This window comes from Cottoperca gobio, chromosome 15, assembly GCF_900634415.1.
Source record: "Cottoperca gobio chromosome 15, fCotGob3.1, whole genome shotgun sequence".
Classification (NCBI taxonomy): Eukaryota; Metazoa; Chordata; class Actinopteri; order Perciformes; family Bovichtidae; genus Cottoperca; species Cottoperca gobio.
This window is the reverse complement of record NC_041369.1, coordinates 16,385,524-16,396,879: the sequence shown is the minus strand read 5'-3', so window position 1 is coordinate 16,396,879 and position 11,356 is coordinate 16,385,524. Positions and strand designations below refer to the sequence as shown.

The window sequence follows — 11,356 nt, the reverse complement described above, 5'->3', positions numbered from 1 at the left end:
AGGTGTCATCCAATTTTGAGTTAGGACACACTTGATATCTAACATCAACAACGACCAAGCGAATACAAAAAAGTGTTCATCATGAATAGTATAATTTGTTAATAGAAGTTTAAATGCTTTACTCGCATCTGTGCAAGAACTTCAGCAATTACATATATTATCAAATCACATTTATGAAACATACCTGGCCAATAAATATAAAAATACAAAATGCCAATGCTGTTTATGTTGGCTATTTTTTGTTTATTGTATTTTGTTTGCTTCAACTTTAATCAAAATACCAACATCCTGGTGTCAATGCCATTAATCCCACCGATCAGAGGACATCTAAAGTGGCTTTAACAGGCTGTATAAGCAGGTATTGATGCAATGTAATGAAATAAAGTTCAATGCATAGAAAACAATGACTGAATGCACATTTGTTAATATGATGCTCAGGAGGATGGATGGAGCCAGGATGTGGCATGTGTGCATGACGTCATTTCTCCATGTACTGTGCGCCATTTTGGAAGAAAAAAATCTCGGATAATTTCCGTGGTCTTGACAGATCTGGACCCGAGTCTTCACACTGATTGTGGATGCTATCTATTTCCCCGAGCAAGCCTCATTGGTTGATTAGGTATTGGAAGCCGTGTACAGCAAGAGTTGCTACATGAAGCAATGGCGGGTAAGCTACTTTTGAAGGGAGGAAAAGGACCCACCTCACTTGGTGTGTGTGATGGCCTGAATCTGCAAGTTAGCTAGCCAACGTTAGCGCTGGCAAGCTAAGTTGCTAGTTGTCAAACTGTGTCACTGTCAGATCATTTCATCGCCAGACGAAACGTGATTCAGATGCAAACTAACGCGTTGTTCTTTTTTACAGGAGTTGCAGGAGGAAATGATTTCCAGTGGTGTTTCTCTCAAGTGAAAGGAGCGATAGATGAAGATGTTGCGGACGGTATGTAGCTAACGTTAGCTTGGCGGTTAGACTATAACGGTGGGTAGCTAGCTAGATGGTCTGATGATGATGATGCTCTGTGGTCTTCACATGAGATGCACGATGGCAAGATGGTCACACATGTTTTAATATAAGACGGTTCGTGTGAGTCTGTGTGTGGATCAGTTACACAAACGCCCTTTCCTCTGTACATTACTGTATGTCGCTAGCTAGCTGTATGCTAGGTGGTGGCTAAGCTATTAAAGGGGAGCGACCGTGTCCATGACGTCAATGTGCTGCGTCCATAAATTGTCGAGTGACATCATGCTTGTTTTCATTCATTCATACATGAATGGGTGTACACGTTTTGAGTGTTTGGCTAAATGTGCCTGACGCTTTATTTTAGTAAAATGTCACACACACAGTAGTATGATTCTAGCTGTCATCAGAACTATGATCGTGAAAACTGAGCTATAAAGTGTGATTCATTCTGTTGTGTGTCTATTTTCAGCTGACATAATCTCAACAGTTGAGTTCAACTATTCTGGAGAATTGCTTGCAACTGGAGATAAAGGAGGCAGAGTAGTGATATTTCAACATGAACAGGAGGTAAGACCCATGGAGTGACAGATGAGATGCTCTTCATCAACAGTATTATTTTGGAAGTTATATGTTGACTCTGTGTTTACGATGATAATGTATATACCCTGTGACTTGTGTTTGTTTTCAGTCCAAGAATCGTCCGCACCTGCGCGGGGAGTACAACGTCTATAGCACTTTTCAGAGTCACGAGCCAGAATTTGACTATTTGAAAAGTTTAGAAATCGAGGAAAAAATTAATAAAATAAGATGGCTACCCCAACAAAATGCTGCTCACTTTCTACTTTCGACAAATGGTAAGAGTTTGCTTTTTATCCATTATTTGAAACGGATGCTGCGTGATCCCTATAAGGTTCTTCACCTCTAGATTTTACAACTTTGCTATCTGTTTTTGTCAGATAAAACTATCAAATTGTGGAAAATAAGTGAAAGAGATAAAAGAGCAGAAGGTTACAACCTGAAAGATGAAGATGGACGACTCCGAGACCCTTTTAGAATCACCTCTTTACGGGTATGCTTGATTATATATCAAACCTGTCCCAACATGGCTTTTTATGTTGTTGTTTTTTTTATAAAATATTGTCTAAAAATGCATGTTTTATGTTTCAGGTACCTGTATTGATGCCAATGGATCTCATGGTAGAAGCAAGCCCACGGAGGATCTTTGCAAACGCGCACACCTATCACATTAATTCCATTTCTGTAAATAGTGATCATGAAACGTACCTCTCCGCAGATGACCTAAGAATAAATCTATGGCACTTGGAAATCACAGACAGAAGTTTTAGTATCCTTTTTTTCTTCATCGGAAAACAGATATTAGAAATGTGGCTTATCGGCCGATAGTCTCTGCGTTGTATCGGTATGAAACACAGGACTGTTACTTCCTTAACAGTGTGTTCCCAGATATTGTAGACATCAAGCCCGCCAACATGGAGGAACTGACAGAAGTAATCACAGCTGCTGAGTGCCATCCACACCAATGCAATGTATTTGTGTACAGCAGTAGCAAAGGCACCATCCGGCTGTGTGACATGCGATCAGCAGCACTCTGCGACAGGCACTCAAAGTGTAAGTACCTCCACTGTATGCTGCAATGTCTGTGTGTCAATTGATTAGTCTATCAGTGGAAAATTAATTTAGAATAATGTCATACTTATGTAATTAATGAAAACAATACTTGACAGTGTATCTAATACTTAGATTTACTGCTCTTTTATTTACATTTTGTGTATTAATTTAAGTAGATAATGTTTTTTACTTTTAGTCACACGATAAATTAAGGTTTTGAATCACTACTAAATCTGGTAGCGATAGGTGTTCATTGTTTGACGTGTTCCAGATTGTGATGATTTTTTAAATTATTATTAAAATAGAGCTGATGGGAATGATTTTTAGAATTAAGAATTGAGGATTTTTCTTTCTTTTTGTTTCAGTCTTTGAGGAGCCAGAGGACCCGAGCAGCCGATCCTTTTTTTCTGAGATCATCTCCTCCATCTCGGACGTGAAGTTCAGTCACAGCGGACGCTATATGATGACACGTGACTACCTCTCCGTCAAAGTTTGGGACCTTAACATGGAGAACAGGCCAGTGGAGACGTATCAGGTGCATAAACATACTTCTCCAGTGACTTCATATGTAACATTAACCCTGTGTGAGAACGAAGTAAGCAATATATTATTATGAAAATGATGTCTGATACAAGCACTAAATTATCTTTGTGATCAAGATAAAATAACCCATATATATATATATATATATATATATATATATATATATATATATATATATATATATATATATATATATATATACCCAAAATGAATATAACAATAAGCATGTTGTGCTGCTGTCTACCCCTCACCTGCTACCATTTATGTTAATTCCTAATTTTAAAGAATGTTTAAATCCACACATTCATCAGTTTTGCAAACATACTTTCTTGAAGCCAGTAATGAGATTGTTACATAAAATGATTAAGAAAAGATCAGAGAAATGCAGAAGGATATGATCCCTTCAACAAATGGTATGCAAGCTCCCTGTGACTATAAATAGAACAATAATAGCCTCACAGGTGTGTCTGGTTAGCCAATCAATGTAAGGGGGCAGTTCTGTTAAAGTGGAAACATTCACTGATGTAAAAGTGTAATATTTAGACTAAGTATTGTGTTAGCTGGATGATCCCTTTCACACTTAAACTATATCAATAAAGACGTCAGGCTCAAGTGAATATTTATGTTAAGTTATGCGTTTTGTTTCAGGTCCATGAATACCTTCGCAGTAAGCTCTGCTCCTTGTATGAAAATGACTGCATCTTTGACAAGTTTGAGTGCTGCTGGAATGGCAGTGACAGGTACGTGTCCATGCTCACATAGCATAACATTTGTAGCAGTTTGTTTTGTGTTCCTGAATTAGAGATTTGATATATCAATCACCTGTATGATTGTGTTTTTATTTAAGTTAATTAAGACGAACAATTTCTATTTTCTCTCTCCATCAGTGCCATCATGACCGGCTCCTACAACAACTTCTTCCGAATGTTTGACCGCAACACCAGGCGGGACATCACACTGGAGGCGTCCCGGGAGAGCAGCAAACCACGGGCTACGCTCAAACCGCGCAAAGTGTCCACTGGTGGCAAGAGGAAGAAGGATGAGATCAGCGTGGACAGCCTGGACTTCAACAAGAAGATCCTCCACACTGCCTGGCACCCCAAAGATAACGTGATAGCTGTGGCAGCCACCAACAACTTGTACATTTTCCAGGACAAAATCAACTAGAAGATTTGGGGCTCCAGAGGATAGGGCTTTTACCGTACCTGTGTAGTTAAGCCTACTACTTGTCTATCTGTATAAGAAGAAACAGCCTCGTTGTCCTCCTGGTGAAGAATTCAAAAGCACGTGTCTACTTTTTTTTGCCACAGGAGGTTGATCCATAGGCCTGTTTTTATTTTGAGTCTGAACTTAGGTTGTTTTTGCCTTTGGCACCAGGGCAATCAACATGCCCCCCTGACCCAGAAAGCCCAATTCGGGTCTAATTGACGGAATGGCACTCCCTAGAGGTCAAACTCTTGAACGTTGGTGTTTGTGTTGACATTTTAAGCCTTCATTTCATGATTTAACGACAGAACTCTTGGAAGCCCTTAAAATGACGTCTTGTCAAAGTTGTAACATCATCTCAAAGATTTTTGGGCCTTCTGAAGCACGGATTAATGGCCAATAAGCCTAACTGTAACATTCCCCCCATTGGCCATGTATTCAGGCCAAACTACTGGTGGAAGAGGCCATGAATTTGGAAAGTGGACTCGTTTCTTTTCTCTCCCCTCCCTCTTACTTTACCCCCAGTCAATACGGTGACATAATTTCACTGACTGTATCTACTCAAGTACACCTTGTCATCCACATAATAAAAAGAAACTAAAACTACAGATGTGTTTTTTAAATTTAGAAGTATGTATTAAAACATGTTTATTGCTTTGCATGTTTTTATGTTGTAGAGAGGTGGAAAAATGTCCAGTCACACCACTGTCTTTGAGCAGATCTCAAGCAAACTTGTTATGGAAATACTATTTGGGGGGGCTACCAGTTTCAGAACCACTGTGGGAGACGACTGATAATGTTTGTGTCCAGAGATTAATTTCTAGATTTTTGACCATGTGTTAGGATGCAGGCTGGAAAGTACATGGCACAAGATGGGGCCCAGGACAAAGGGAATCTGCAGCCTTAATACCTACTTCTATCAGTGACAGCTACAAGTTATGTCCCCAAACGTTTTACAAACCTCATGTGCATTATTTGTAAATCCTATTTTATAGAGTTATGTCCTCATATACTGCTGCTATATGTGGCTGTCTATGAAAACAAAAGGAGGAATATTGCACACCATACAGTTTATGTAATAAGTAGGAAATTCAGACAGGCCTCATACATGTGCCCTTATTCATTTATTAGGGATGTCACTCAAATTTGAACCGCGTATTGCAAATGTTGATCTTATCTCCGTAGTTGTGAATGCAGAAATGAAGGTTGACTACACACCATATACTGATGACATTAAAACAAACACATAATAATGCATTGTCTTTGTCCATTGATTCCTAACATGGTGGCAATGTATTCACTTGTTTATTATTTTTGACCAAAGTTCAATAAAATTTTAATTGTGTTCATCTGCATGTGGTCCTTTCCTTAATAAATCCATGTTTCTGAATATTAACTGATTTTAAAAATCACTCTGGGCCATATGTGTATTTTCCAACTTTTATTTTGTGTAGGTCGGATGAACAAAATGGACCACATCAGTCCTTAATAATTCTTATAATCACAATTGCAACAAAAAAAATGGAGCAAGCAGTGATAGATGCAATCATGTTAACACAAACTTCCTTTCTCCAAAGCTGATCGAAAAAAAACAATTATAGTATATCATTTGAATTCAAAAGTGATTTGTCATTGCAAAACGAAAAAGGCAACATCGTACAATATATATCCGTTCCCTAACGTGAAGATTTAAGGAGCAGGAAGCAGCAAAACGGTCATTTCCAGGGCAGAACAGAGACCACAGCAAGGAGCAGAGGATTGGTCGCTGTTGTGTTCAGGAGTAAACGCCATGAGACAGCAATGAAATATTCTAACTGTCCTCGCTGTTGTGAGCTAAATGGGGCACTGAAAATGATTTTGACCGTGTCACATGGCCACCTCCCTTTGATCATCCGAAGGTCCCATTTTAAGGCATGCCGAGGTGACATGGTGTCGCAAACACACCAACATCCTACTCAGTAGGTGTTGTGGGAGGTCAGACGCTTCCCAATATATATCCTAAAAGAAGAGAGACAAACATGTCAAATGTGATGGTACTGAGAGCAAAATATACAAAAATAAAAAAAAACATGGTGAATTGGAAAATTGTCCAACAAATGTATATTACTATAAATACACTGAAGCCCAGATTTGATGCCTCTACATAAAAATGTGCTTTTTTTAAGAAAGATTGTTAAAATGTTACAGAATACTAGTGATACTGTTCTCTTCTATTTTACATGTTAGGAGTTAAAACTGTTGTCCCGCTACCAAAAGTCTAAGCACAACACTGGAATCCATCATTCTCAAATTAATTGACAGGCCATTTAATGCAGAGACTAACACTAGACAACCACTAAATTATGCATGTTGTGTTGGTGCAGTTAAAAGGTCTGTTTGCATCAGTGAAGTTTCTTAGCATTAGGATAACAGGTCTATATTTTCATGTATGATTATTTATGAAAATACCAAATAAATATTTCATCTGTAAGTCAAATGATTCCATTATTTATGTGAAGATACATCAATCGTATATGGTCAAAACTCTGGGCTTTAAAAATTATTTTAAGAAGCCCTCTACAATGTCCTCTAGAGGTTCCCATTGAATATTTTTTTAGTTTTTGAAATACTGTAATATTGCCAGGTTTAGAGATTAAATGATGTGGCTTACCCGAGGCCAACAGCCAGTATGTGAGAAATGATTAATGAAGGAAGGAAAAGCTTCAGAAAATCAGCAGAGAGAACGCCTCCCTTCTTCATGACGCTGGTGTTCCTAATGCTGAGAGAGGTCGAGCGCTTAGGGTACTTCAGCAGGAACTCCCTACAGAGGTGCACATTAATATTTCACTGTTTTGAATACATTAAAAATCAATGAGTGCCAGTCTAATGTCATAACGACGCCTCTGCTCACACAGACATAATTATTTCAAATATTATTACAAATCACTGTATAAAATACATATACATATTGTAAGAGATTAGCACAATAGAGTTAATAACTTCCTATTAATGCTAGCTCTACCATCACTGTAATCAACATTACACCATCGTTCCTACTGGTGGTGATTAGTTGTGCATCAACGTGGTTCATAGTCATCAACAATTTGGATTAAAAATGTTGTAACAGTCCATTTGTGTCTTTAATCTTAGAATAATTATGTCAACTAAAATAACACCACTGAAATTACAAAGAATAATACCAAATACTAAGAGTTACTAAATTAATACATACTTTGGTGGATTGTTTTCAGGTCGACTGGACCAGTCCCAGATCCAGTCAGCATTTTTCTTCATCATGTTTTCGACTTCCCGTTTTCTTTCTTGAAAGTCTTCATCTGACTAAAAAAAACAAAAACAATTATGGACAATCAAGCAACAACTCGGCCATCATTGATATTTAAAAAGCAACATTATGCCATCACACATCCTATAAAGTATTTAGTAAAACAACATTCATTAGACTTAAATAAAAGGTCAGTGGTTCCAACAAAATCTACCTGTGAGCTGTTTGCCTCGGAGCCTCTCCACAGAAGAAGGGGGGTCAGGGCTCTGAGTGGACTGTTGTGAAGAAGACAACACGTAAGGGAAAGTTCGTAGTGTCTGTATTACACAACATATAAGAACACCAACTGTGCTTCCCTATTTTCCCCACACACCTGTTGCAGTGAGAGCTTCCTCTGGAGCTGTTTTTGCCCGATTCATGCTGTGCATCCAGCAGCATTTTCTCCATGTCACCCTGCTGGATGGACGTGGGGATTTGCTCCTGGCTTTCATGATGGCTAGTACTTTGAGAGACATTGCCACTGAAATGCAGCTCAACCCAGGAACCTTAAATCAAATACACAGTCTTAACACATTACATCTGATGGGTATCCAGTACGGTATCATTGGCCTATATAAACTCGGATTGCTGCACAGGCTAAGACTACAGAAGAACAATAAACAGAGAGGCACACTGTCCTTGGCTTGAAGGCATTTTGATTTTACAACATTGCAGATAAGCCTCATTAACTAACTAGGGCACTGGGATGTCCTCCTGGTGGTCTCTCCACATCTCGATTAAATGATGTAGTAATGTCAAACCAGATAGTTAGCTAGATACCTCGACTGTTTAGCTCAAGGGCGAAATTATGTGATATAACGTTACCCCATGTCCTCTCAACTATCAACTAGCGCTAGCATAAGAACAAGCGAGCTACAAGATGTTTGGTCGGTTATACTTTACCTTGTAAACTCTCCTCCGATGAAATTTCCTTTTGCTGCGACATTTTACTGATATGATATTGCGGGTCCACTCGTTAACGCAGTTATAGAGGCATGCGTGAAAGCGAAATGATGGCGAAATCTCAAAGTAAGTAGCTGGAGCACCAGCCAGCACAATAACAATGACGCAATGTTGTTTATCTTAAATGTGATTGGCTCGCACAGCACGCAGACCGAGTTCGAGTGTGCCACCCCAAAGAGCGCGCCGCGCATGCCCGGACATGCTTCTTGAACAACCTCAATAAAAACATGATTAACCAGTCTCATGTTAGCTTTGTTATAACATTATGTTTTCAACCGAAAGAGACCATGTCAGAATATTTTACATTTTGGTTGAACCTTACTTATTATAGCAGTTACACACACCTGTCTGAAGATGGCAGTCATTGCTCGTTACTCCCCATCTCTTTCAGTTGCTCCATATAGGCCTACCCTTTGTACAATATACCTATGTTATAAAAGCCTAACATCTCCAACTATGTAACACATTGTGACATTCTTTGGCCTACATTTTTAAATAATAAAATGCAATATTACATGTGCTGTGTTCACTATACTATATTATATGTGCATGTTCAGCTGCATTGTCTTTCTCCTTCTGTCTTGTGAGCCATCCATGAATAAATTAATGCTTTTTGGTTTAGAGTTTGTTTGCAGCCTGACCTGAGAAGCATATAATTGTATTAACCACAAAAGAAAACTACTACTAAGTCTTTACGGATTTATTTTAATTAACTATTCCTCAAGTGACTTACAATGTGCCGTATTTTGACGAGGTGAAACACAATATTGTTCCTCATTTCTTGAAGAGGCAACTCCGAATTTGAGGCTGGCAAATTTAATTAAGTTTGCTACCGTGGAGATTAGTATGACTGATTATTCTTGCAAAATTAAATTATTTCCACAATTGAGAGCGCTCATTATTCTGTGGTGTGTACTCCTTCCTGGCAGACAACGGTTTACATGGAGCTTACTAGATCATTTCAAAACAGAGATAACTTCCGTGGGTAACCACAAAAAAAGTTTTTCTCAAACAAACAGGCACGCACAAACAAGCAATACTAATTAAATTCCCTTTGGTGCTGCATCAGGATTTTGTTTTGCAATTAATCTTTTTCATTTTCTGTAAGCTTACTGTAATCAGTAAGTACGTCTATATTTTCTCTAACATTTCATGTATTTATGTGGCTTAGGACCATGATCACATGATGTGGAGCACAAACAGCACACATAATTGTCACTGTATTGAGAGAGAAGTGAATTAAGAATTATACATGGACAGTCTCAAAGAGATACATAAAATCATGTTAAATTCTGTTTACACCAGCAATGCAGAACATATGCCTTTTACCACACTGCACATGGGAATACCTGGGATTTCACTTGTAAACCAGTCAGATATATCATTTAGAGTAGACATATTAACAGATTATGGCATTGTAACTTGGTGTATGGAACTAGAACTACTGGATGCCGGCCAAAAAAGTAGCTAATGCTCAAAATGCCAATTGTGTTAGAAATCACATGCTTTTCTACATTTTAAAAACAAAGTCTATATTATTCTAATATCCAAGCCTCGTTGGGGATTACAACATATAATATGAAAAAATGTCAGTAATGTTGATTCAATCCACAATGCACATGGTGCTCAATAACCACTTAATAAACATTTCTGGAAACATAAGCGCTAAAGAATTTATCACAGATAATATCGCCAATAATATTATATTCTGTTGGTGTACATTTTTAAAGGTTTTCATGTATTGCTATCAGAATTGATGATGGATGCAATACTGGCTGTAATTATGTTAAGTGTTATGAACGTTACACTCCACATCCCAGCTCTCATTACAAAAATGCTCTCACAAGATCGTTGACATACCAGAATGTTTTATAATTAATTTCCATTGCTACAGTGAGCTATTTGCCATTTCACATGGCTTCAATTTAAAGCTATATTTTGAGTTCAAGACTGAATCTGATGAATGGTATACAGTTGTTAACAACAAAAACAGGAAAAGCGTACTTTTCTCCATTGTTGAGCTCACATGAGCAATGAGCACTGGCCACTACTGAATTCACACATCCTGTGATATCTTTAAAGAAAGAAACTCAACGCAGCTCAAACATGGGAAACGGTATCTGTCCAAATCAGGAAGAAAAGTATGATGGTGAGATGTAACATTTACAGTCACACACACACACACACACACACACACACACACACACACACACACACACACACACACACACACACACTATCCTGTCACACTGTCTGGAAGTCTATCACTGATCACCACAGATAATCCACAAGACTAAGAGGTCAGTAATCATGTTACAACGCTTCATACCGACAAACTAAAATTATCCAAAACTATAATGCCCTGGGTCTGATGTATTCCTTTACATAATGTTACTCACTTCTGTCTTGACTCCATATGTAGCAGGCCTTGTAATATGTTTATTGTAGACATACCCACTTGGTGCAAAGTTCATCTGTGTCATCAATGAGAGCAGCCATATATCCTTTCCCCAGAAACTTCCTCCAACACCTGCTGCAAACACAGTAGTGGACCGTAAACTGTAGCTACAAGACAAACAAGGTGAACAATAAATATCTGGGAATATAATAGATACAATATTACATACAATCATACCTATAAATGGTAACTTAATGCTAAATTATACAGTTGTTCAGCTGCCTTAGTGAGTAAGCAATGCTTATGTGATCACTTTGCATTGATATGGCTAACGCTACATTTGAGACATGGAGCTAGC

The 11,356-nt window shown here is 38.2% G+C and overlaps 2 protein-coding genes across 3 annotated transcripts; one reads left to right on the top strand and one right to left on the bottom strand.

Annotated features, from left to right (window-relative positions):
- Window positions 1–471: 471 nt before the first annotated feature.
- Window positions 472–5,683, top strand: LOC115019882 (protein phosphatase 2, regulatory subunit B, delta). 2 transcript variants are annotated; one of them, XM_029449567.1, is made up of 10 exons: window positions 472–709; window positions 863–937; window positions 1,428–1,525; window positions 1,647–1,812; window positions 1,915–2,027; window positions 2,126–2,303; window positions 2,423–2,587; window positions 2,953–3,122; window positions 3,779–3,870; window positions 4,018–5,683. In XM_029449567.1, exons 1-10 carry the CDS (start codon window positions 661–663, stop codon window positions 4,295–4,297), a joined length of 1,386 nt encoding a protein of 461 aa, XP_029305427.1. In that variant the 5' UTR covers window positions 472–660; the 3' UTR covers window positions 4,298–5,683. The 2 variants fall into 2 exon arrangements, with proteins under 2 accessions (XP_029305427.1, XP_029305428.1); XM_029449568.1 differs by having other exon boundaries at window positions 474–667.
- A 79-nt stretch (window positions 5,684–5,762) lies between these two features.
- bnip4 (BCL2 interacting protein 4) lies at window positions 5,763–8,714 on the bottom strand. The gene is made up of 6 exons (XM_029449569.1): window positions 8,541–8,714; window positions 7,972–8,143; window positions 7,813–7,873; window positions 7,548–7,654; window positions 6,987–7,136; window positions 5,763–6,334 (listed from the first exon to the last, which is right to left on the bottom strand). Exons 1-6 carry the CDS (start codon window positions 8,581–8,583, stop codon window positions 6,292–6,294), a joined length of 576 nt encoding a protein of 191 aa, XP_029305429.1. The 5' UTR covers window positions 8,584–8,714; the 3' UTR covers window positions 5,763–6,291.
- Between the last annotated feature and the right edge of the window lie 2,642 nt (window positions 8,715–11,356).